Raw genomic sequence first — 27590 nt, 5'->3', positions numbered from 1 at the left:
ACTAATCCAAATGTTGCATAGGAGTAAGCCAGAGAGGAGTGGTGGTGATTATGTCCTCACATACATGGTGTTAAGCATCATCGAGGGCCATGTATAGAAGAGATTTATTAGGCTTAGATGGCATAATGGCTCTGTGTAAGAATTCCTAACATAATGCTGTATATTTCCCATCTTCAAATATGTTGAATTTACAATAGCATTCTGTGCTGGCACTTTCTTAGTTGATCCTTTTGATGTAGTGCCATCATAATAAACCCTCATAGGCACATACACAGGTATGTGTTTATCTTCATGAAGTTATATAGGGACGTTCATGAGCTAGGTGTGGCAAATAATTCTGAAATAGAAGAGATGGCACACTCTCTCTGAACTGTTTCGTTCTCATGTCATCTTCTACATACCTAATGTGCGAGCCATGCGTGAAGGTCTATTCTCGTCAATGACTTTTTCAACTTAACTGGATGATTTCTGTTAACAATCTGCCACAAAACAGAGGAAGTTGTGTTTTAGTTGCTGCCAGTAGTTATTCAAATTTTGTGTTTGAAATACATGTCTTTCTGAGCTTCTCAAAATACTTGCAGAGTCAAGAAGAGAATCCCTTAATTTTTTACTTATGTTTAAGGGGGAGGGGGTTAAATCACTTTTGCATTGGAAAGAGCAGGAATCCCAAGACACAAACGATCTCTCAAAATGCCTGAAGCACTCAAATTCAAGTACATGATCTAGAAAAGCTGAAAGTGTAAAAAGCAATTAAAATTTTGGAGAAAATTAATATATTTCAAAGAGTTATTACTTTGTAACTGAAACTAAGTTGCATTTGAAAACAGTGTCTTCTGAATGTTAGCACACAGAATTAAAAGGGGTCTCACATGGGCCTACGGAATCTCTGATTCTCCTACACTAGCTTTGCCCCCAGTACCTGGATCCCCATATCAGTTATACAGCTGATGACTTACCGTGTTTATAGCAAGCTGTAAATTCCCTGTAGAAAAAAAACAGAAAAAGGGGGAGGAGGCTATCCATGCTGTCCCCTTATCTCTGCCACTTAGTCTTGTATGGTGCTGCTCAACTTCTCAAAGGAATGCCAAAGTACACTTCAGTATCTTAACCTTCTTATGGCTCATAAAGTTCAGTCTCTCCAACCTCTCTTCTCTGGTGTGTTTCTGTGTTAACTATTCACACCTAAAGTTCTTCAGGAGCTTCCCCTTTCCGGGCCTCTTTAGTTTTTCAGAAGTCCTCCTGAGGCTTTTTGGTTCATTCCCATCCTCGTTTTACTCCACAGTCTGTGATAGGTTGTCTCTAGCCCCATGTTTCTGGGGGTTTTGGCCTGCCTGGAGCCTGTGAAGTCAACCAACTGAGGAGTGGTTATAAATTCACACTCTTTTTTGGGTTATGTATTCTTGAACAAGCATTTAGTCTGTGCATGTTTGCTTTGAGCTGATGCTGAAAATAGTGGTTCTCCCAGAAGCCATCTCTAAATATGCTTGTTTTGTGTACCAGCCCTTTAGTATATTCAGAGCTGGTGTGCACCCAGCTTTTCCCATGGTGCATGATCCCATGATGCCTCTCTCTATGAAATTAATTTCTCTGGCAGGTGTTTGACAGTTTAGTCAAGAACCCTCAGTGCCTCTGTTTCCCCATATACAAAATGGAGACAGCACCTCCTTACATTTTAGGAAATAGGAAGACTTAATTTACTGAGTTTTGCAAGCTACTTTATATCTTATGTGGAAAACACTGTAGAAATATTAATAAACATGGCTTGAAAAATACAAACCCCTAGGTGAAAGTGTTTATTAGCTGATGTTATGCAGGAAGTCAAAACAGCCAATCATCATTCTGCCTCTGGCTTTAAGATGTTTTATCTGTTAAATATGTATGTCCATAATTATACAGGTTTTATTATTTTATACATATATGCACTCTGTACTAGCAAGGCTCTGTTGTAGTTTTCATACTGAAAATGTGGAAAAAATACACATTCATACATGTTGTGGTATTCTGCTTTGACATTAAGAAACACCTTGATGGAAGATTGATGGCTTTGAGTGTATTAGCAGTTCTGCTCCAAAAGCTGATTGTATAAAATTGGCATCATCTTATTTAACAAAGCTGCATTTTGGTGTGCTTAAGTCATACTTATTTAGTTTAGTACAAAAGCCGACAATATGAGAATACTTCAATTGATTCCAGTATGTTCCTTTAGGATATGTTAACATATTCATTGACATGAAGTAAACTTTCCATAGTACTTAGAAAATGTGCTCATATTACGCAGGAAATATTAAGGGTTATTTTAAAAAGCAGTCTTATTTATAAAAGCATTCTCATAACACCTTTTTCATTTGAGTTTGGTTTGGTTTTTTGCAATCTAAGGCCTGGACATCAGGAGTGCTCCAATGTGAAGCACCCATGCTCTGATTCTGGAAAGTTTCCTGGTTCAGAAACTCCGTTATCATGGGCGCTGGATGTTAAAGCAACTGACATACATACTTAAGATTGAGAACATCTTTAAGTATTTCCCTTAAGTAGGACATTGAATTTTTTGGAGGGGATTCCTGATCTGTAACCAGCTTCATTTCTGCAGCTGTCATTCACTCACAGTTCTATCTGTTTAACTATGAATACAGGACTGCTGACATTACTGAACACATAGTCTCTACTTGTCTAAATTTCAGTAGCAGAAAAATGGTGATGACCACTTCAAAGGACTAATTTAAAACTAAATTAAATGCTCTTTATAGAGAATGTTAACTGTCTTCCATTAAAGCATTGCATATATATATGTGTATATATGTATGTATATGCACACAATATAGGCATGTGCTGGAAAAGTAGAAAATGGTGAATATACTAATACCTTTAATTAAGTGCTCTTCCACAGTCTTCTAATGTTTCCCAACAAGGAATTGTAGAATATCAACTTATAATAAGCAGTGATCTTTTATTTATTTTTGTTTTGTTTTTTTTCAGCTACAAGAGAATCAAGATGAAATCGAAAATATGATGAACTCTATTTTTAAGGGTATATTTGTTCATAGATACCGGTAAGAAAATGCATGTTACAGGACACTATGCTAACAAAGTATGATCATGGATAATGTCAAGGGCAGTTTCTGTGTTGATTTTTCTTCTGATGTAATATTCTAGATGCCATAAAAGCAGTATCAAAACCACTGAAATTATGGAAGAAATTATAAGTGTAACCACTATTAATTACACAGTAGAGCTGTCCACACAACTTTATTTTAATTCAGTAAAACATCTTTAAAGAGTTGTGGGAGACGTGGAATTTGAAACTTTGTTTTGAAAAGAAGAGCTGTCCAAGGTGAGAGCACAAACATACATATCTTAAGAATAATCAAATGATCACTGCATATTGTAAGAGGGCAGTTGTGGTTGCTGAGTACCTCAACTCTGCATTTCCTTTTGTCTTAGGTGTAAACAGCAAATTTGTGATGTTTCCACCATATATTCTTTAGAAACAGCTACAACTTGACTTTAGACTTTTTCCTCCTTAAATTATGTAAAGGCAAGCAAAAGCCTTAATTCCGGTTAACATGTATTTTTTGTTTATTAGTTGTTTTGAATGTTTGTAGCAAGAATATTAAAAAGTAACTGTGGTGTTAGCACATCACAACAGGGTTTTTTTTAATAATTGATATGTCTTGTGAATGCAAAACCGCTACAGGTTATATGTATTTGTGTGTGTGTGTGTGAATGTGCACATGCATGCACTTTATTTATTTTGGGATTACACAAACCAGTAGATTTGGACTGGTGCATCCTGTTTTGGAGTATGATTTATCAGAAAGCAGTGGTCTTTTCAAATAGATTTAGGCTTGTTTTGCATCACAGGATACCTCAGAGCATCTGCAGCATCTTGATGTAACCAGCTCTTTAAATGTTAATTGACTTACCAAAGTCAAAAGATAAAATTGAAGGATACTGAACTATGCAATTAACCTTTCAGATTTAATTCTGGTTTAAAATTTTATCATTTATGAAATCTTTTAGAAGAATGTTTAAAATAAAGAAAGGGTATATGAGGAAAGGGTTAGAAGTTGAAGAGGAACCCATAGTTCAGTTGGGCAGAGGGATTATTGTAATAATGGAGAAAAGTTTGCAGGAAACCTGGAAGGGACTCATGCTAAGAAATACGTGAGCGTGAACAACACAGTGGAGTTGGAGCATATATCTTCAGTACCCAAGCATGTTACTTGAAAGTTTGTAGTTCATGGTCAGTAAGCCTTGAGCTACTTGGCAACAGGATGGGTATATAGAGTCAACAGGTAAATTAGGATATTAAGTCAGCATAGCACTCACCCTATTTTGTTATGAAAGCCTCTTTTATGGTATGTAGGTAATAAAGTTGAAGAGATTAAATGCAAAGAGTGTTTCCATTTTTGTCCCTTCAGTGTATTGTATCAAAGAAGAGGTCCCTTTAAAATATTTTCCTAGTAGCTCGTACTCATGTGAGGGTTTGGGAAGACTCTACCTTTTGATGGTCTGCATGCTCTTTCTTTTTTTTTTTTTTTTTCCATTCTTTTTAAATCCTCCTTTTGTAACCAAGATTTCTTTTCATGCCTCCTCCACTATTACTAATGGCCTGATTTTGCCAATATTGCTGTAACAAAGGAGAAGCCAAGTAAATAAACTGCTTATCTGAACCCTGAAAAAAGATGCCCAGGCTGACACCGTTAGACCACTGAAGAATTTGCTGAATCAGTCAAGTAGTGGTGTTCTCTGAGCAGGGTGGGTGGCACCACTTCTGCCACTGCTTAGAGAGGGTAGCTGCTTCCAAATCTGCCCTCAGGACCCACTTCTGTGGGGAGTCATTGTCTCTCCAACTTTATTAACTTCTGTGAAGCTTCTAAGAGACTGTTAAAACATACACCTGAATATGAGTAATCTGTAGGCAACAGAGAACATAGACTCAAATGTCTGCAGTCACAGCTGTGCAAAAACATATAGGGGAAAAATATCTGTATTAAAGTTAGCTAATTGAAGAGAAAACCAGGGCCAGGGGGAGGAAAAAAAAAAAGGATTTCAAACTATTATCTGCTTCCATAATGTTTCTTAAACATTCCTTCTCTCCAGCAGTTCAAATGATTTATAAACTTGACATCATTTTATAGTCCTTAGATCATGCAGAACTGGTAATGATTTCAAAAGAACATTATTTTAATTATTCCCAGAGAATAAATCCCTTTCCATAATATGATTCAGACTCTGCCACAGTGATTCATGCTTGGTGACCTTTGTAACTTAAATAGCAAGTTCCTGATCTGAACAAAAAGCTCCCCAAAGTGTTCCCTTCAGAATGTAGCTGTCTTCCTACTAGTAAGCTAGTGTTGCAGTGAGGTTATGTGTTCTTCCTGTAGATTGGCTTCCAGTTTACATAAAATTTCAATGCTCACTTCTCACATTAAAAAACAAAGAAGAGTTGCAGAAAGAGCTAATCTGTGTAGCATTAACAGCAGATTTGGTCAAAAATTGAGATCATCTAATAAACTTGTAGGAGATGTAGCTACCTCATTATGTATTTCTTTACCTCTTTCCTGAACTAGTTTTTCTGACTATTTTTATGTTGCTTTATGCCATATTTGTTTGTCCATTGATTATTTTTTTTACCATCTCTAAAACTGAGAGTTAGCATCAAAGGGGAGACGTAAGAGTAAATTCAATTAGAGTCAAGTTGTTGAGCTCATGTTGGTGAGAATAAAAGCAGTGGAGATGGTGACTGTAGTAAATAGAACTGCAGGACCGTGAGGTTAGTCGGACTCTGAAACAGGTTGTCCAGAGAGGCTGCAGAATATCAGTCATACTCAAAAAATTGATTGTACAAGATGTGTAGGGGCTTGGATATGGTGATGTTCAGAGATCCTAATCTCAAAGTAAACAGTTTTATGTCTGTATGAGTAATACCTTTGGTATGTAGCAATGAGATACTACATACTGGTAGGTCAGGGATCTTAAAAGTAGCCTTTGGGTTTTTTGTCTGAAGTTAAACAAGCTGAAAATTGCTTTCAGGGTACATGTTTATTAAAAAAAAAAAAGAGGGAGGCCTATTTCTTCGTTTCAGTTGTATCTGCCTATCAGAGATTATTTTGAATCTGAGTTTATTGCCACATAGATTCTCAGATGCAGCAATGATAAACATTATTAAATGTTCATCACTTTCTGCCATTATTTGAGATGTCAAAATGTTGGTTTTGCCACTTCCCTGCTTTTGACTTAGTAGTGTGTGTCCAGACACATTTCCCTTTCAGAGGGTAAGATTGAGAGAATTCTTATTTGAGTCCTACTTTATAATATCTTTTTTTTTTTTTTTGAACGCTCAAAGAGCTGTTCCTCCAATGTGATTATCCAGCAAAACAGAACTATTACAGTTTTAGCTTCTGACAGGTCTGAATGTGAATCCTCAGACTGATGGCCATGATGGTTTTGTGAATTTATTCAGTGCAATTAGCCTGTCCTGATGTAGTATTTTGGCAGTACTGAAAATTAAGGTAAAATTTGCCAAACCTAGATGCCATCTTTACAGAGAAGATACTTCTGTCTCCTTCCAAGGTGCTCCTTTCCCTCCTACCAAGTAAATAGGATGATGGTGACAAGTTTACATGTGAGTTCCACTCTGAGCAACAAGAGTGTTGCATGTGAAAAAGGAAGAGGGGATATTAGATGGAAGTCTGATGAGAAAGCAGGTAGGAGACTGAGACAAGCAAAAACCAGTCAGCACAGGGAAATGAAAATCCAAACAAAACCATAGAAAAATCCTTTTCCCTTCTCCCAAATCTGTTATCCTAAGGAGGTGAAACATATTTTAGGTGACAAGAAAATTCATTACATTTCTATGTATATTGGAAAAACAGATAGAAACTACCAAGACTGTTTGTCTCTTATAGGCACAAAAAAGAGAGGCAAAAAGTTACATCTTTGTACTTAAATGAGTTTAACCTTAATATTAAGTTTGAAAACACACACCTTTCCCTTTCCTACACAGCTGTGTATCATACTTCATATAAGCAAAGCTGTTAGTACGGTAAGTCTTCATGCCTTCAAACAATATAATTCCTTGGTCTGTCAAGAATGTTGGATAATCAGCTTAGTGACACGTTATTGAAATAGCTATTTAAGTAATGCTTTGTGGGAATTACTTAGAAGTGGGAGTGCTGCTTACCAATCCCTCTCAGGAGTGGGATATGCAGTGAGAATTCACCAGAATTTTTGGAATTGGGCTCTGCATGCTTATTTTTCTTACCCTTAATCCCTTATGGGGTCCTAATTCAGCTCCAGAGATGACGGAGTCATAGAAAAAAGTAGAAGAGACATTTTTTCCAGTTCTCCTTATAAGTACATCTTCAAAATGTTTAGAAATTGTCAAGCAGGCCAAGAGACAAACATAGTTTAGTCCACTTGGCAACAGTGTATTACTGTAGAGCTAAACCATTACATGTCTCTTGACGGGGAATTTGAGATTCCATCTCAAAGAATGCCAAAGGCAGGTGAATGACCCTCCCTTCTGTCTTTGCTAGAAAATTTTCTCAAAGGCTGACTCCTACCCCATCCCATTGACCGCAACATCTTTCTTTTCTGCACATATCCAGTTTGCATGTTGAGTAATACCATGTTCCTCTGAAGGTTATCTGTACTTATTTCTGTCTTAAGAGCAAGATGTGAGAAGCAGCAACTCCAGTTGTCATATTAGGCAAGCAAACAAGCGATAGGAGTGTAGTCGGGGATCCTTTAGGAGATTCTAAGAAGTCTTGAAGCAGTTACTGCTCTGCCAGTCATCTCTTGCCTTGGGTATTTTCCCTCAACACTCATAGAGCTTTAAGGTTTTAAGGGTCCATTTCAGTGCAGATCAGCCAAGTTAGCTTAAATTGCTTTCAGTTTTGGTGCTGATTAACCTAAATGAGCTTGTGATCAGTTTGAGACAACCCAGGAGTTGCAACTGGCAAGCACTCCAGCAAGACCCTGAGGAGTATACCGATCTCCACCTGACATATCCCAGTTATCCATTATAGACTGTCCTTCAGGGTCCTAAATACTTTTGACCTTAATCAATATACTTGAGTGTAATTTAACATGAAATATATATGCTGAAGTGGCACCTCTGATGATTGTTTCTCTGAAACAATGAACTGGTAAAACCTATTTCATGACAGTATGGTTTTTCCATAGTTTTATAGGCCTGCCTTGTCAACCCAAAATGTTAAAAGGAACCAGTGAATTTATTACCTGATGCCCTTTTGTTAGTCTCTATGAAATTGCATCATGGGGGGCCTTTTTACTAAGAGTGGGAATGTAGGTTGTGAATTTTGCTGTGAGTAGTTTGCTAAGTGTTTCCTATTATTGCATGGACATGACTTTGCAGTTTGTGCTGAAAAGAAGGTTAAATATATTTTACGTCTAATTTTTGTAGATCCAGCATTAGTTTTGGTTTCTGTGCTGGACTAGATTCTGTTTCTTTCTAGAAACATTTGGCAAACAATACAAACTTATATCACTCATTTATAATTATGATAATTAATAATGCATTAATTATTCCAAAAGTACTGGTATGCTGGTATGATGAATATTTATATGTTCTTGAGTCATCCACAAATAGCGTATATTTGCAAAAAACTAAACCATAGTGACTGAAAAGAAGCTAAAAGATATTTAAGTATGTAAAAATTATAGTTTAATAATAAGTGAGTGATGACATGCACAACAAAGGCATAAAGGCTGACTCTATTGTGTTTGATACAGCATCATACGAGCATGGAATCTGTGTTAGTGATCCTTGCAAGAAGATGAATTATTCTTATTGGTAATACCTGGAAGGTGGTGATGGAGTGGGAAACAGATGTCTTACGAATTCACCTGCCTCTCCATCAACTTGAGTCTGTTTGCTATTCTCACATGCCTTGTACATGATTCTTTCCCCTGTTCAATTACACTGAAGATGTTACATTGTTATTATGCTAAATCTTATAATTAGTTGAATAGCTTTATTCTTTCTTTTTTTGTTGTTTTAATTATAAATAGCAGCTTGGAGTAGACGTTTCTCCATAGTGCCTAGGCATACCTGAGAAGCTTTTGAATCAAGTATCAGTTTTTCACTGTCTGCCTAGGGAAGCTTGAATGCATTCTTACAGAAAAGATAAATTTTCCTGATTTTTGACTGGCTGTGCTGCATGATTAAATAGGTGTTGACACTTGGATTGTTTTTAGGATTGCCATGAAATCCTTCCAAAATGCTTCACAGTTAGTAAATTTATAAGGTGGTGAAACAGCTTATTTGGGTGTGAGGACTCAGACTGTCAGCCCCTAGTGGAAGTGTCTTCATGGCTACTTTGTGTTGCTGCATATCTGGCTCCCCTTTTTTTTCTTGGTTCATACTTACTAGTCTTTTAGATTTGTCTTGTTAATTCCTGCATTCTGATTCATTCAACTGCTATTTTGTTTTAAAAAGAGTTTAAAATTAATTGCATATAAGAGAATTCTTAATCTAATTTAGCATGCAGTAACATATAATTAGACATATATATGAATACAATCATAATTCTAATTAAAACTTGTCTTCATTGTGGCTGCAATCATAAAAAAATTAATGCATTTTTTAATAGTGCAAACCCTTGAATGTAATATTTTAGCGTATTCTTCCTTACAGTATCTAAAACCTGTTTGAGAAATCCCTGGTTAGGACGAGCCTACTCTGCTTGTAATTCAGCTTGTCTACATTGTGGATTGACAATTACCTTGGTTTTGACGTTACAGAGTCTTCAGGGAGTTTGACAGAACAGTTTTAATGATTCTGTTTGGAAGCTGATAGAACCAGTGTGTTTATGTAGGTAAAAAGAGACAATGATAGTGGTTTGATAACATTTCCACAAATTTCCCCCTCACATTCATGCATTAGCTTTAAATGCATGTTTTATGCTGATACATCAGTACAGTTTCCTCCCTATAATTTGACATTGAGAAAAACAGAGACTTGACTGTAGAAGTTTCATGCCTAGTCACGTGTGATGCTGTGATTGATTGCCGTGTTCATGTAGGAGCTGCGCTTTCCACCTTGGTGTCTGGAGGATCATATGCAGTACAATGGCATCTATTGAGGTGGACCAGTCTTAAGATTGAAAGTGCATAGGCAGTTACAGTATGGAGTAATCATGGTTTTGTTACATTGTTTTGTGTGTATGCACTTATGTAGTAAGCATCTTGAACAAAAGATTGAGTGCATTTTATTTAGATTTTGTAAAATTGAAGAGTTAAAGAAAAATACAGTTTCTCTTATTTTGCAATTACTCTCTCACTTGAAGCTTGGATTTTTAAATTTTTTTATTTTTCATAAATTAGATTTCATTTTGGGGCTCTTTTGGTGCTCCTTTAGAATTAAATTGATGCTTATTACTTTTTCAGAAATATTTTTTTTTAATAAAAATACAGAACAAGCATCTCAATTATAAGCAAGGCCAGTGTTTGCAAAGCACCAGACATTCCCTTCTCTGTACAGTGGCTTTTATGTTCCTCTTTTATTACAGCTGAAATTTTGAACTGTGAAGCAGTGCCAGCTGGAGTGGCACAAGTGATTTCTCATAGTAACAGATGTCTCGGAGATGAAATTACTGAAGGGCCAGATGGCCCCAATCCCTTTTCCTGTTGTTTAGCCGTCGTTCATTATTAGTAAATATGCCATGCTCTATGTCAGTCAGGCAGGAAAGTGCCAATCAGATTGAAATCATTTCCATCCCTGATCTCTTTAGGTGATCTCTCCAGACAGTTTCCTGCTGCCCCTCCTCAATAAGCAGCTGATAAGTCTGTCTGAGATATGTCTTTGCCTCTTCCATCACTTGCCACAGTCAGAATGTAGAAAAAAGCAAGAAAACTGGAAGAAAACAATGTTGAAATGTAAACACTCTCCTGGGTTTTGTTATAGGGACTTTCATGCGGTGCATGAAACAAGATCTGTTTACCAAATTCCATTCTGCCCCTCTGGCAGGTTCCTTTGATTAAACCAGATAACTATACCTCTAGTCAGAGAGAGCGAAGCCTGCTAAGCAAATGTCAGTGACAGTGTTCAGAAACAATTGTCTAGAGGAGGTTTATAGCTTGGATTCATAATTATGTTTAAAAAGAGGGAGGTAAATGATGGAGTAATAGACTAAGAAACTAGGGTGAGAATTTTTTGAGATAATGGGAATATCATGTGTGAATGTAGAAATATTGAAATTGTTAGATGGACGGGTGCGTTCAAGAACATAAAGGAACAGAAAATCGGTGAGACAGCAGTGAAAACAGTGGCAGGCCCTACATAGTGAAGTTCATCAAAAGCAAAAGCAAAATATTATAGCTAGGGCAATGGGAATGAGAAGTAAACAGTGTGTGTCTATAATCTGGTTAATACTTTTCTTTTTTTCTTGTTAGTGATGCTATTGCTGAGATTAGAGCTGTCTGTATTGAAGAAATTGGTGTCTGGATGAAAATGTACAGTGATGCCTTCCTGAATGATAGTTATTTAAAATATGTTGGTTGGACACTACATGACAGGGTAAGTATTGTGTATTACTGTACATAGCAGAGTGTACTGTAGGTAGCTGATGTTACACTGCATGTTCAGTATATAATTTTTGATTTTTAAAGAAATAGTTCTTTTTTCTTGCTTGTTATTTATCTTTCAACCAGCTTATTTCACAGTATTCACTTAAATTAGGATACAGTGCTCCCAAAATGCACACTTGGTTCACATGTTTTCCATGTTTTCAGTCTCTGTTAGAATATCTTAATAAACTTGTTTTCATGGTGCTTTTCTTCTTATTACAAGAGAAAGAGAAGTTTCCTCAGATCACCCCTGGGAACCTTTGTGTCTGAAGCAGAATGGAAAAGAGATTTGCGGACATGTCTTCCATTTACATTGCCCAATAGTTAGAGGAAAGAGAACACCTCTGGGTCCCCAACAGACATCACTGGCTCTGAAACAGTGGAGTTCTCATCATTTTCCCTTGGAGAATCTCTTCGAGGTTCTCTTTAGCTTTTTCTTCAAAAAATTGTTAAAATATCAGGTGGAAGCAAAAAGATTTATATCTAGATGTTCTTTCCTATCTCACCGGAGTTCTTAGTACTGGTGGTATCCACGATATGCCTCTACTGGGTGGCAACAGGCCAAAGCACCGCTTAGGTCATTCCTGATGCTATAGAACAGGACTTCGCACTTCTAATTTCATGGTTTGCGTTTTTTTTACACCAGGCAGCAACTGCAACTAGCTGTCCTCCCACTCTCACCAAAACCACTAGAAACACTTGTTTTACTCTAAACGATTTTGCTAACATTATGCAAGGAAAGGAGAGGAGACCTACCTATAGTGTTGAAATGCTCATTAAATTACAGCATCCTGGTTCAGACTATTCTTTATCTAGAGCACTGAAAAAATTAACAGTTTGCAAGTTCATTCTGATGACTTGCATAACTGGTAGTTAACAGCTGATTCTTTGAAGAGATTTCTTCAGTAGCTTTGGACAGCATATTAACAATGAGGATACAACTCAGTCACTCTTTTTCTGAAGTCTGAACAAGATCAGTTAGAAAGATCTTAGCTTTTGCTAATGAAAGAAGTTAGCTGCTGCTGGTTCTTTTGCTTTAGCTATAGCTGATAAGGATCTGCATTTTACCTGATTTGGACCAGCAGTTTACTTGTTAAGAGTATCCTGTATGCTTTAGAGTCTAGACATGTGATGTCATTTCTCTCTAAACCTGTAGTTCTCAAACTTTGACTTTACAAACTTTCCCCAGACTTGTACATTGCATCTCATTGTTACAAAACTTGATTAGGAGGAAAATCCTGCTTACTCCTACAATCAGCCCTGACCAGTGTTTACTCTAGAAACTTCCTATAATTGAAGGTTGGACATGGAAACATGATCATCACAGTGCTTTGAGGGGCAGAGCAGAGCTGTTGCTCCATTTGTGTACCTCATTTTTAGCATCGGTGTGTCTCACTACCAGGCATGCTTCAGGAGATGGACATTGTTGCTTCAAGTTATCAAATCAGTGGGGAGGTCAGGTCGAAGGATTAGGATTTTAGGTGTGGTGGTGGGTTTTATTTTACTAGGGCTTTAAATGAAAAATAAATTATCCCTTGAATAATTGCAATGGATTTTTTTGAGCACATTCTATCTGTTGCAGAACATTTCCACAAAGTAGCACTTCCAGTGGGAGAACAGAATCTGGTAGGTTGCACTTCACAGCTCTTGGTCCCCTTCTAGTATCTGTGAAGTCCAGCCATTTCTCACATAACTCCCTTTAACCATCTGTGAAATCTAGCCATTCCTCACGGCACTGTCTGTGACTGGTGTCAGGTTCTCACACTCTTATCTGTCACATCCAGCAATTTCTCATGTCATGTCCAATAGCTTCTCACATCCTCTTCAGTCAGCTTAACCTCAGGCCAGGGTCTAGTCATCTCCCTGCAGCCTTAACATATATTTATACCTTGGCTTTTTTAAAATTAATGTGTTCTTTCATATCAGACAAATTTTAAATTACAGTGTTATGGTAAAAAAAATGGGTTTCCATCTGGACCAGACAGAAGAATTCTATCAGGCTACTCTCCTGCCTCTTCTTGCTTTGTAATATGCAGGCCTCCAAAGTGCCTTGGGGTTCTAAATCTTTAAATCACTAGCTAATCTGTTTTATATCCTGGTATACATGATATGTGATATTTTTTATTGATGTTGTATATGTTTAATATATAGAGTGAGACTTTTTAAGTAGAAAAGAGAGTCAGAGGCAGTTAAGCCGTGTGTCAAAGGATGAAAAGGGAGAGAATGGAAAGAAAGAGACATTTGGGGAGGCACAGAAAGGAGGAAGGAAGTGCATGGGGAGAATATATTGAAAAAGATGGAATAAGAATCATTTAAAAATGCAACCCATCCAAAAGTATGAGATCCCTTAATGGTATGTTTTTCACTGGCACTACCTGAAAAACTTGCCAGCCAGTACCCATGTTTCTTGATTTTGCTTTGCTTTGCTTTGCTTTGATCAGGAGATAATTTTTTCCATGAACAGTACTTAAAGTACTCAAAAGATGAAGGCTGAGGCAATAGTCATAAGGTATTTTCATTTCATGTGAACAGAAATTACCCCAAAATGATTAACTTCTCTGGAAGCTTGCCACTACAAAAAAGAGAGGAGGCAGCAGTGTAAGAGATTCACAAGCAGTTTCATATTCAGCTTCAGAAGACATACAAATTAAACCACAGGGAAGACACAATTCTTACATTTCTTTATAGTAGCTCCAGAGTAGTCTTTCAGAGGTACAATACAGAAGCTTAGTTCTATTAATTTGGGAAATCTGTATATTTTGTACGTTAATCCTGTCTCCGAGTTTTCAGATTAACTTCTATAGGGCTTTTTATTTTTTATAGATTACGTTCTCATTTGAATACGGGTTTCGAGTTCTACCTTTCTCTCCTTTTAAGCTTCTTTTTTATTCCTGTGGATATGGGAGCATAAATTAAAAATACATAAAGCTATAATAGAATGGCATTTTAAAAACCTCTAAAAAAACCACTGTCCAGTCTTAATTTTCACCTGCCTCACTGATGCATGGAACTGTTTTCAAACAATGGTCGTGTCTCTAGATACCTAAACAATCATGGTTCTTAAACCAGTCCCTAACACTCAAGAAAATGCTTCTTCCTTCTTTGTGTGCCTCTACTTATTGAGTATTTCTGTGAAAGGAATGAACCCAGGGTCCTCTGGAACAGATGGTGTTAGAATACTTCATTGTGATGGCATCCTAACTTAAAAGGATGAAAACATAGAACCTCTTTTTATTATGATTGTATAGAAACTGAAGTTGTAGTTTTTCCAAACTTCCAAATCTTAACTTTATATAATCTCCTTGTTAGGGTAATTCCCTTGGTTTTGGGAAGGCTTCAGAAAATAAAAAATGTGTCAGATGATATATGGTATCTTCATAAATGTTATTGAGTGGGCATGTGCAGACAGAGTGCAACTGCTTGCTCCTGCCAGGAATACTCCTGCTATAGGTACTAATGTGCTGCAGGATGTTGTCATCTGTCTATCTCTGGCAGTGTAACTATTTCTGTCATTAGGCAGCAGGTTGCCTCAAGATACACCATTCTAGAGCATCAAAATGCAAGCCAGGATATCATGGTCATCTCATAAAGTGAGGGATTGAAAATACCCAGTAATTTAGGTCATTTTTCTACATGTTTAAAAAACCAAACAGTGCAGTCTTCAGAAATATGGTAGGGCTCTGAGCTGAGCAAATTAATTACCTATTTAATAGGTTTTAATAAAACCAGATAAATTTTTTTAAAAGAGCAGAATACCCTTAGCCACCAAAAAATAATTGGAAAAATCCAAAAGAAGAAACATGAAGTGTGAAAAGAGAAATTTGCTGGGACTCTTGACCACTCGCCTATTTTAAAAGTACTTAAAACTATGTTTCTGGGGGTTTAAAAAGTCATCATCTCTGTGATCTAAGCCTTTGACTGGCGTGTGAGGTGACGTGTAGCAGTGCACCTTTAATTACCATTTCTTGCAGTGGTGGTATCCCTGAGTGGTATCCCTGGTTCTCACTGGGAGATGGCAAACTCATACTCACAAGTATGAACTGTGTAGAACATTAATAACAATCTAAGGTGGCTTGAGGCCAGGCTATAGATCACTGTGAGACTTAGAGTTATGGGTTGTTGGTTTGAGTCCCATGATTAGCATGTAAAAAGTATGAAAAAGGTGTGCTTCCATCAGGAGGGATTCTTTTTTAGAGGTCTGCCATATTAAAGAGGATTTTCAGTAGAGCGTGACTCTCTCAGACAAATGTGGACTACCCCACACTGCTGTCACGGAAGGTGTATATCGCTTTTTGCTACATTAGCAGTGGTAACAATTTTTTGCTCAAAACTCGGAGGATTATCTCAGCAAAAACAGAGAAAAGAATGAGAACTGTTTGTCATTAAACAGTGATGATAAACATTAAATGCTTTTTTGTTTAGTTTCTAATTTCAAATTGTAAATAAAAGAAAGCATTAACAATTAAGTATTAGCGCAAAGCATTTCTCATATTCATGAAAAATAATTTTATATAACAAAAATAATAAAAACATATAATTATCTGAAACTGCTTTGAGAGAAGGGGAACTACAGGAATAATTAGACTGGAGAAAGAGGCATGCATAGAACCAATGGCAGTGTGGATGAATTCAGGATTCTGCAGTAATCAAGTGTCACAATTATAAATCAGACAAAACCACAAGTAAGTATATATATCTCAAAAGAATGGAAGGTCTTAGTTTTAGAATTCTGAGAATTCAAATAGTTTGTCCATTATTTACTTAGAAAATGGCAAGGCTTTCCTTTCAGATATGTTTTTTCTGTCTGTAGAGCATAGATGTGACTACTCAAAAATGGCTGGAAAGAGATGCTTGTTTTTTTTAACAGAAGATATTGCATGGCTGCAAATATTTGCTGCCTTAGGTTGCCTCATGCTCACTATGAACTTCAGCTCAGAATTGTAGAAAATCTGTCTAAAATCTAGTCTGGGAAATATTTTTGCTTATTCCTTTCCTGCTTAAGGTTGAGTTCACTGTATATCCACAGTGCTTCTCAGTCATATTTTCTAAAAAATCTGTGGTGTTGGTTATTCCACAGCTTTCTGTAGAAGTTTGAGTGCTTAACTATGTTTGCTACTGAAAAGTTCTTCCTCACATAAGCTAAATAGTCTGTGTTATAATTTTACTTCTTTTCCTAACCACTGTGCACATAAAAAGTGACAATTACTTATTTCCTCTTCCTTCATAGCAAACTAACTTTCCCTTGTGCTACAGAGGTATTTACAGAAGGTTTTCTTCATTATCTCTTGTGTCCATTCCATACTGTGCCCAGGCCTTTTTTATTTGTCTTCCTTCTGGTTTTTGTCTTACTCTTGCACTTGACCTCCTAATTAATTTAATAGTTAAATAAGGTCATCTCTTAGTTCAGTAAGTCTCTTCCTGTCCTTGCTCTCCATCACTGTTCACAGCTCTTACCCTGGCATAAGTTTCTTAGGAATTACCCTAACTTTAGCATTCCCACCCACCTATTTCCTTGCTAGATAGGAAATTTCTGCTGCATTTCTTTTCCCAGAAAACATTCAGGCTGTTAAAAGCTCATGTCACCTGCATAATTCTCATAATTGCTCAAAAAACATCTCATGTCTGGCATGTTGACGGTCTATGGCACATTGCTACTCCTCCATTCTGGACTGCAGTGCAGTGTATCCGTGTACACCCTCACTCTGCCTGCCTCAGGTTCTTGTCCAGGGCATTGCTGTTTATGCTTCCTCGTGGGTTCCTGTCACTAATCTCTGCTGACTCTATTTTGAAAGCTTCTTAACAGTATGAGCAAACTGACATGTCAGGGGCTCTTCCCTTTCCAATGAGATGAATTCCATCCTCGTCCAACAGTTTAAAAACCAGACCTTTTTGCTATCAGAGAAAGTCCTCCTCCCATCATTTGTCCTCCAAGAAAGGCAGTCATTTCCAGGAATTGCCTCTGTGCCTCCCGGGCCTTTGCTCCCAGCTCGAGGGACTGAGTGTAACAATCTTTCTCTCTTCCTCACCTGCTCCTGCAGATGCTTGTCTTCTGCCTTGGGTCTGGTGAGCGGCAGGAGGGTAGTAGCCTGGTTCAATATGCTCTTGTTAGCATCTGGCCTCAGACTCCTGGCAGGCCGTGCAAGTACCAAATGTTCACAGGTGCATTTCCTATCTACCTTGATTGATTTGCTCACTTCAGATTTATAGAGACACTCAGTATCAGGCTTGAACTTAACTCTGGGACCATTGATCCATGGTGTTTGGTGATGTCCACAAGGGCTTTGGACTCCACAAAGAGTCATTACTTTATCTGCACAGGTCTGAAGTCTCTTTGCTGTTGGCATTTTTTTTTTCTGTACTGAACAAATTTCAAGTTTTGCATTTTGGGACTACAGCACTGGCTAAATAACAAGCCATCTGCTCAGAAGTGGGACAGACTTCAGTGGAGTTGTAACTAAACCTGCTACCTCACTGTTGCTCCGTAGTGTTCATCACAGGCCAAAATCAATACTGATCCTCTGTGGCTAAATAAGCCAAGGCTGCAAGAGGCTTACTAAAGGTTAGCGATGACTCCAGAGATCCTGGCCTTTCTGAATGCCACACAGCAGAGGAAACACCATTTCTGGTACTGCAATACAGGTACCATTAAAAGAAGAATGACATTCAGAATTTCTCTGTGCTTTTTTATCACTTGATCACATCCATATAAAATTTTTCTTCAAGAAACTTCTCTTTTGTACCTTGAAAGATCTTATGATAGATCCTTTAAATGTAACTTTCATCTCATTGACTTTCTCTGCAATGGTAGTCAAAAAGACCCCTAGAAGAGAGCATGAGTGCTCAGAGACTCCTCACAGATAAAAAGAGATGGTTTCTCAGGAACAATAGTGCTTCAAGGAAAAGCTTTTCTGAAAATCCTCCTTTCAACTTTTGTCCTTCTTTTATCTTCTATTTCAATTTTTGAAAAAGGTGGGAAGGAGGAGAGAAACTTAAAAATAAGGGGGTTTTAGCTGCTGTTTTTATGTCAGTCTGTGAATGTTCTTTTAGTTATTTGAGCAGTTTTTAAATGCAGACAATTTTAGGATAGGCTCAGAAATGAAGCTTCTTTGGGCATGGAGTTCTATTTGTATTAGTTCTTGAGCAGCTTCAGGCCTTAGATTTGGTAGTGTACTCACTTTCATAAAAAAAGGTTTACACTGTAGTGAACTCTGCAGATTATATTTGAACAGATTTGTGTTTATAACCGTTTTGCTATCTACAAATCTTTTTCAACAAGAATCCATAGTTTGCTGAGACTACAGAGTTGAGCGAGCTAGATGATGTGCATGTGCTCAGGGGATCCAGCCCTTCTCTTTGTCATCCATGTTCCTGTGGGCGACAAACCTTGATGCATAGGCACTGCCTGGTGACACCTCCATTTCCTGCATACAGCCCACCAGATCAAAGTAATCCCCACCTAAAGAGTAGCTGGGAGTGAGCTGCTACCACCGGAACAACTCAGACAGATAGACACAAGCTGCTCTTCCTCCCGAGGGCTCTGACAGCTGTGTCATAGATGCATTGTTCTTGTGGCAGCAGCCTGCTCCCCATGGGAGGGTCTCCCATGCCTTCTGCATCCTTCAACCTGTGCCTCACCCAGGCTGAGAGATGGGATGCAGAGAATTTCAAAATAATAAATGCAGCATGTATTCCTTCTGTCACTACGGAAAGGAAAGATAACGCTTGGAGATGGCTAAGTTGTTGGAGTGGGCTACACATAGCCCACGCTCGGTCATTTTGAACACTTGTGTGTGGATTGTACCACCATATGTCAGGCAGAAGTCACCTGCAGTCTCTTTCCTAAAGACAAATAGCCACACTGTTTTCACCAGCCACCTTGAGATCATACCTCTTCATTTTGTATTGATTTGCCACATTCTTTATCTTTTTGTGGAGTTACTTGAAAGGGAAACAGTAACAGACATTTACGTGATGGCACATTAAATTCTTTATATATGCAAATAGGGAGAAAATTTAACATTGTTTGTAGGCAGCTGCATGTGGTTTTTGGTTTTTAGCTGAATTGCAAATTGGCTTTGGTAACTCATTTGCATTAAATTTTAAATGTACATTAAACAAATTACAATATGATATTATTTCATATTCATGTGCATTTGATTAGGGTATTCTATCAGCTAATCTTAGTGTGTTTTATTTAGCAAGGTGAAGTGAGGTTGAAGTGTTTGAAAGCTCTTCAGAGTCTGTATACCAACAGAGAGTTATTTCCAAAACTGGAGCTGTTCACTAATAGATTCAAGGTAAGAGGAAATACAATTTTTGGAAGGAGTACAGAAAATAAAAATATATTTCTATCTCATATTGTTGCGGTCTTTGAGTCATGTATATTAAATGCAAAAATAAACTCATTTGTTTGTAACAAGGCTTGTAACTGCAGTAGTAAAACTGTATTACTGAATGCTGAGATTAAGCCAAATTCATTTTACAGTGTTTATCTTGTAAGATTTGTCAGGCTTGGCCAGGATGATTATTTGTCTGTTTGTATTATTGATAGTTTATATGTTGTCATTATTCAATCTGCTTGTACTCATTTAATCTTAGATTTATTGAATTTTAAGGATGTGTACTGGGTGTTTCACACAGTCTAAAATACATCTGAAAGTAACAGCCTATAACAAAGGGTGGTTTGTAAGACAGTTTTTTAGATGAGTATGTGCTTGTGTTTGGAGGAAGATATACTTTGATCTGCATCATGATATTCTATACAGTGAAATACCTTGCTACAGAACAGAAATTTACAGTGTGCTTTTTTGACAACCCCCTGAGAATGATTGTCCTGTTTAGGAGATAACTACTGAAGGAGTATTCCACGGGTTTTTTTACTAGCACAAACACACTGACTTTTTGCTTAATATCTTGATAGAACTTGGCTGTTAATTCACTTTGTGCCATGACTGCTTTATTTCACAAGTGAAGTATCCAAAAGAGATGAGTGTAGCAATAATGTCATTGCTTCTGTTTAGATGGTCTGGGGAGAAAGCTTTCAGGCACTGGCACCACATCAGTTATCACCCTTTACCGTCGCTTTTGTGTTCTGGAGAACACGCAACAGTGGTAAAGGCTACGCCCCAAGGAAAGAGTGGTTTCATTTATTTTAGTTTAAGTCATGATTATAAAGCTGATGCAGAATTCTATTTAGAAAAGAAGTGGAGATTTAAATACTTGTAAATAACTGCTGTGCATGAGACTTAAATTTCTCACTGTAGATTTTACACTGCTTCACTGCTTTTGTCTGTCACTGCAGTTACTATTAACTCCTCCAGTTTGATCTAGGAAAGCACAAAATACAGAAAACTTGTCATATCTTCCCTTTATGAAACGATTCATAAAAACATAATGGTAATCAGCCTTTTACCACATTCACTTGAGATGGAGAAAAAAGATGCTTAAACTGCTAGATGTTAAGTCTAGATGTTAAGGAAGGCTTTTTATCCAAAAGTATAGTTATATAATAGAACAGACACTTTATTAATCATCTCCTTCATTTGAGATTTTTAAGGGCAGATTAAATAAATATCTGCCAGAATGAACTAGGTATAGTCGACTTTAAAGTAGGAAATGAAACTAGATCATTTTGTGAGATCACTTGAGGGCCTGTATTCTTCTAATTTTATAAAGTCAGTTTCTGGGACTATTGCAGTAAAGACCAAGTTTCCTCTTATAAAAGGGTACCTGGCAAAGAGTACTACAGACTACTACTGTAATGCCTCTGTAAGTCTGGTTTGCTTATCATCCCCGGACAACCAGAAGTACTAGTTAATTCTCCAGAAAAATGAACCCTCCAACTCTGCTGCTTTTCTTGTTCCATCTGTGCAGACTTACAGATTTGTTTATATTTGCTCCTTCTTTAATTCTATTTATTTCAGAATAGGCCACTAAAATTCTTATGGTCTCTATATCTGCTTCTCTTTACTAGAAAATGTGCTGGATGCTTCTCTTCTAGCCTTCTATAATTTGTAAGAGAAAATGCTGCTTTGATTCTGAACCTGTGTCATCGACCAGCAGAACTTTTCAAGACGATTGGAGGCACTTTGAGAAATAGTTACTCAGTAATATACTTCAAAAAACTACAAGAACATGAAACCTCTAAATATTTCCTCCTGGCTTTTTCACACTATAGACTGTTTTCTTTGTTAGAAGAAGCTAGGTTAGCATGTGTGTTGCTTCTTAGTTTAGAATGGCACAAGGAATTTTCATTTCTGTCAAAAAGATTCAGAAAAAAGGGAATCCTGTTAGGAATTCTCATCTTCTTTTCCATTAAAGCTGTTTTTACTACAGAAGTCTCTGTCATTATGAAATAAGTTAGACAAAAGGTGAGTTCAAAGTCTCTGTGAGCCTAGATAACAGATCTGTTTAACATGATTTATCAGTTTCAGTTTCCAGCCACATCAAGAGAACAAAAAGCTGGCAATGCCCAAATGTCTGTGCTTGGATTTACAGCTGTGCTGACAGGGATGCAGCCTTTGGCACCAGGATGGAGCAAAGTTTCAAATTAATGCTTTTTGAATCTGTAATGCATTACTTAAATGCCTTGCCACCACAAACTCTGCCACCACCCCCTGTAAAATAATTGACCTAAATGCCATTCTCAGTTCCATGGCTGCTTATTTGTATTTTCCTCATCAGACTTGAATCGACCTGCACAGTTCAGCTGGTATTCAGCTCAATCCATTGAAACTGTCAAGAGAAATCTCTCTAGAGATCTAGCTGTTTAAAGTATAAATTAATTTGATCCAGAATGACTTGTACTGGGGTGTTAATATTTCACCACCTTCCAGATAGCTGTGACGAGGATCCAATAATGTCACTTCTCCAAAGGGAGGATCTGTGTTCTTTCTGGTGTTTGTGTTTCTAGGAGTAGGTGATATGCTAGAAAATAAGCTTTGTCTGTCAAAAAAAATTTTGTCCATCAAAGAGGAGACTTTTGTTTTCCATCAGGAAGTCCTGTCTGATTAGCTGAAACTGTATGGAAAAGGTGTGAATTAGGTCTTTTGCAGTCAGTGCCAAAGTCAAGACACCAGCAGATTTAGCTGCAGCCATTTAATTCTCGTCCCTTCTCCCTTGTTCCCTATCCCTTTGCAGGAGAGTGCTCTCTCCCTGTCCTGAGGCAAAAGGAGATCGATTTGCTCTTCAGCCAGCCTTGTTCACAGCCTAATACATAATTGCAAACTGATCTTGATAGACAGTGGTGCAGGAACTTTCTGTTAAAGCATGTTGAGCACCTGGGGTTTGTCGCTTGCTAAACCACAGAAGTTACACCTTCCAGAGGCATTAGGTGTTCAGGTCTTACTTTAAAGGATTTTGGTGCCTGACTGACAGGTGCCATCGCACATAGATCCTGGCACCAAAGCAGAAAATAAGAAATGATGCATCCACACTGTTTATTTTAAATCCAGTGTTTCTGGAAAAAATTGAGAGAACAGTCTTTTTGGGTAAAAAAACATGGTCGTGTTAGTTGGCTTCGAAGTCCAAAAGAACTCCAAATTCAGAGAGTAGCTCTTGCTCTGAAGGCAGGAGAGAAGGTCCCTTCCCTTCCGGGCTTTTTTAGAGATGCAGAAGGAGTTTTATACTTGTGTGCTTACTCCTTCATGTGTAGTTAGTTCCCTCCCTGTGGTATCCTGGGGGTTAGGATACACTTCGAGGGAGTATATGAAATTCCACTGAAATTTTTAAGATGAATATATCTGGCTGTTCTTTCTCTTGATGTTGTTATTAGTTGTTCCTTAGCCAGGACCTTAGGAAAAATTGACAGCAGTATTTTTGTCTTATCCATACACAGGATTTCCTGTTTGTAAAGTTATTTCACTGTTTGAGTCTCTTCATGGGCTTCTCACACTCTCTAAAACTGTATAGACACAACAGTTAAATGCATCAAATTTCCCAGGAACTTAATGGTGAATTGATACAGGTGCACTCAGTCACAGTGACACAGAGTATCTCTACATACCTGGTTTTGTTGAGAGGCAACACTTGAGACAGCCACAATGAATTCTTTACATACTGTTCCTGGATTTCAATACTGAAATAAGCATCAGTTGCTTGATACTCACCTTCAGCCTTTATATGCCTGGAATAGTAAAGAAAAGAGGTGAACACCTTTATTTTGTCCTGATTTGTTCTTGGTGACTTTCACTGTTGTTTCCTAACACTTCCCTTGTTTCTTTTCCAGTCCATGACTTCTATTTTTTCACATCCCAAAATGTCATATAGTATCTAGTCCTTCCTGAAGCAGGTCAAGCCAGATAAATCAAGTTTTATTTTCAGATGGCCCAATTTCTTTTCATTAACTTGATCAGTCAAGCAAAGAACATCAAGACATACTGCATTTTTATGGATGGATAGAAATTCTCCCCAGATAGGGAGGACAACATACACTAATCTCATCTATTTTTGGTTGCCAGTAAGCGAACTGAAACTAAGGAGAAAGAAACCCTTAGGACACTTCATATAACTACAGGGTCCTTAGAAGTTATAAAGTCATCACATTCAATTGGAAAGTGGTGTGCTTTTCTCCATGAGAAAGAGTATAGGAAACTAAAAAAGCAAACCACAGAATTTTCCACTTTCCTGTGGAAGGTCTGTAGTGTAATTCTTGAGATCAGCTTCAAACCTTAAGAAGGTAGCCAGGTATAAAGGCCACAACTTCACAGGCAATATGCAGATGCATATATTCAGGTGTGATTTTCTTCACAGTATTTCCAAATATGCATATTGCTCTCAAATTATTTCTTTCCAGGGGGATGAATCAGGGCAATTTTTCCACTGTCATCCAACCCAAGTACATTCCTTTTCAGGAAAGAACTGTTAAATAAGATGAGTCCAGAACAGTTCTTCGACTCCAAATTCTGCTTGCTCATCTCCTGGAAAACACACAAGGATGAGGACTATTTGTTAAACACTTGTTCTCATGCCTGTGTACTTGCTATTGTTCCATTGTGCATATAGTACACAGCTTCCTGAGATGTACATTAAATGGTTGAATAATATTAAAGGGTCTTCATGTGTCTAGCTGAAAGATCTTTTCCCCCTCCCCAAGAGTATTTTGTAATCTATACAATTCTTCATCTGATAGCTGTTTGTGTGTTTCTGTTTTGTCACTGTAATAAAATTCCTTTCCAGGATCGCATTGTATCAATGACGCTCGATAAGGAATATGATGTCGCTGTGGAAGCCATTCGATTAGTCACACTAATACTTCAGTGAGTATTTTTCAAAACCATTATAATCCTCTTGAATCTTACCTAAGCCAGTAATATTTGACTTGATTTCTTTGTTTGTGTAATAAAGCAAATCTGTTACTTTACAATTAGTGTGAAGTTGAACTAAATATGTAATAATATGGTTATGAACCTAAAGTAAGATATTCCATTTCATGGGAATACAATAGGCAAAGTAAAAATATAATGATGTATTTAGACTATTAGTGCATCCATTGTTGTGGCAGGATACCAAAGGGCATTTATAGCTTTTGCAAGGGCAAAATGATTGTCCTCCCCAAAACAAGTATCTGTAGGTTACCTTTGCTAAAATAACTCTAACAGTGACTGAGCAAAGGTCCAGTGTTAGGAAATGTGATTACCTGACACAGCTGAAGAGTCATCTGGTAAATAAGCTGACAGGGAAAAGATGCTAGCTTCAACCTCCTTGTTGGGGGTATGTGGAGGTGTCAGTGGTAGCTTGCAAATTTAGACATTTGGCCATGCAGAAGGAGATGCTTCCAGGCCCCCAACTTTTTCTTAGAGATGCAGTGGCTTCCCTGAGGCAAAGATCCAGTCCAGAGACCATCCCACATGGTGGCTGTTTGAACCAGCCTGTCCACAGCAGCCTCACGAGTATGCTGTTGGAGGAGCACTGCTAAGCTTTTACTATATATTTCTTAAAACCTGTGTTAAAATCTGTGTTACAAACATGCACAGAATTTCTGCATCATACTTTGGACCTAGTGGCTCTACTATGAAGATGTTTTTGGACATGCAGAATTAAGATGAAAAATTGGACTAACTTTTCCTCTTAGTAAAGAAGTCTTGACTTAAATTTTTCTATTTATGGGTCATTTTGCTTTAGATATTAGACTTGTAATGCTAAGAAGAAAGGAAATGTTTTATCTACTGTTACATTTTTAAAGGAAATATAACAAATATCACAAATGAAATGTAGAACGCATCTATTCCCTATATTATTAGCGATATTTGGGAACACAGTAAGATTTTAGTCAGAAATTATCCAGTACAAGTTTTTTTTTTTTACCCCCCCCCCGCCCTGTTTTTTCTTTGGTTGCATGATGAGAACAGTGTTAGATGCATTTAGCACCAGAAAAATATGGGTCATGTTGAACAGCACAAGGCAGTATTCTGGCAGGTAGGAACTCCAAAAAGATGTGATGAACAATCATCATGGGGAATGACTGTGCTGGTTTAGGCCCTGCTGGGACCGGAGACCACATTACCATTGCCCCTCCCCCACCCTCAGCCGGTCGGGCTGGCAGTGAGGCACAAACCCCGGGTTAAAATAAGGAGAAATTTAATACAACAGTGTGATAAACAATCTGAACAACAACAGTAGCAATGATAACAATAAACCGTTATAACAGTGAACAAGACAAAGGATATACAGAGAAATACCGCAGTGGTTATAGACAGCTCGCTCGCGTGCTCCCTTTCACCAAAGCCACAAAGGAAAAAGTTCCCGCGCTGCCGCGCTGGACCTGACATCAGCATGGTATGAATAACCTGGCTGGAGATCCCTTCCCCCTCTCTGCTGAGGAAACTTAACCCTATCCTAGCTGAACCAGGACAATGAGCAATTAATAGTTATTTGTAGTAGGAAGCCACATGATGTATAGGGTGTTGATACACAAATGTTTCTGATGAATGCTGACTGAACAAGGAGGGAAGTAATATTCCTGTATGTTACAGTGGTGATATTTAATTATTGTTGGTGGAATGTAGTTGTCACATGGCTCATAGCATTTTTGCAGGAATACTACTGAAACATAGAATTTTTTCTGAGTTTCAGAAAACACACACACACATCCTGAGTTCAGAAACAGCAGAAGACCCAACTATGTCATTTACCCAAGACAAGGGTAAAAGGTGGCTTGTTCTTGAAGAGAAATAATGACAGAAAATAAACTTTTCATTATCTTTCATCTGGCACAGCAGGGTACAATCAGATTCAGTTTCTTGATGTTGAAAATTAAGTCTAAATCTAGTCAGCACAATAACTACAGTAAAAGTGTTGGACAATTTACTGTGTGTTCATTTGATTGGTGGATGCACAGTGCTAGTTCTGTGTCCCCACTTCATAGCATAATCTGGTTTAGTTTTCTGCTGCCCACATCCAGTGCATTTCTGTGCCCCATTGCTGAGACAGTTTTATCCACCTTGCCTGGACCTTTCAGCAGCTGGAATTGGGAATATTCCTTCCTGCTTACCAGGCCATCAGAGAGGCACCTCCTGCCCTGCAGTGCACAGAAGCACATGGACTGTCACGTGAAAAGACTTAACTCTGGAGAATAGAGAAGGCCAGGAGGCTGAAGCAGGTTTTGCCAGTCCCAGATTTGAATACTTTAAAAATTCAAAGCTTTGAAAGCAGACAGACATTGCTATAGAGGTAAATAAGGTTAAGAAGGCAATTACATTTTCCTCATGTAACATTCTAGGTTCTTAGTTTAATGTTTAGTAATGAGTGTTTGGCATCTTGTAATATGTGCATTGCAGTTAGTATAATGGTCTAAGAATTTAAGCAGGGCAGGATTTGTAAGCAGTGATGACATTTTTTTCACAATATTATTTTTATATACATATATATTGATAAAACTGTGAGAAGAAAATCAGACAGACTTTCAGTTTTGCAGACCCTTTAAATATTTTTGTATTTGGAAATTGAACCAAAGATCCTTGAAGCCAGTGTTCAGCCAGTTAGGATTTTGTATGAAGGAA

General features: G+C 37.7%; 1 protein-coding gene across 5 annotated transcripts in view; it reads left to right on the top strand.

Annotated features, from left to right (window-relative positions):
* The window catches only part of STAG1 (stromal antigen 1), a 204207-nt gene that overhangs the window by 117447 nt on the left and 59170 nt on the right, over window positions 1-27590 (top strand). For all 5 annotated transcript variants that reach the window (XM_026855427.1, XM_026855431.1, XM_026855430.1 and 2 more), the window contains 4 exons: window positions 2974-3047; window positions 11419-11542; window positions 19791-19889; window positions 24769-24848. In XM_026855427.1, the coding sequence (XP_026711228.1) occupies window positions 2974-3047; window positions 11419-11542; window positions 19791-19889; window positions 24769-24848 (377 nt within the window). The remainder of the gene's footprint in view (window positions 1-2973; window positions 3048-11418; window positions 11543-19790; window positions 19890-24768; window positions 24849-27590) is intronic.

Source organism: Athene cunicularia, assembly GCF_003259725.1.
Source record: "Athene cunicularia isolate RWA chromosome 9 unlocalized genomic scaffold, athCun1 chr9_part2, whole genome shotgun sequence".
In the NCBI taxonomy this organism is placed as follows: Eukaryota; Metazoa; Chordata; class Aves; order Strigiformes; family Strigidae; genus Athene; species Athene cunicularia.
This window is presented reverse-complemented; position numbering and strand designations above follow the sequence as displayed.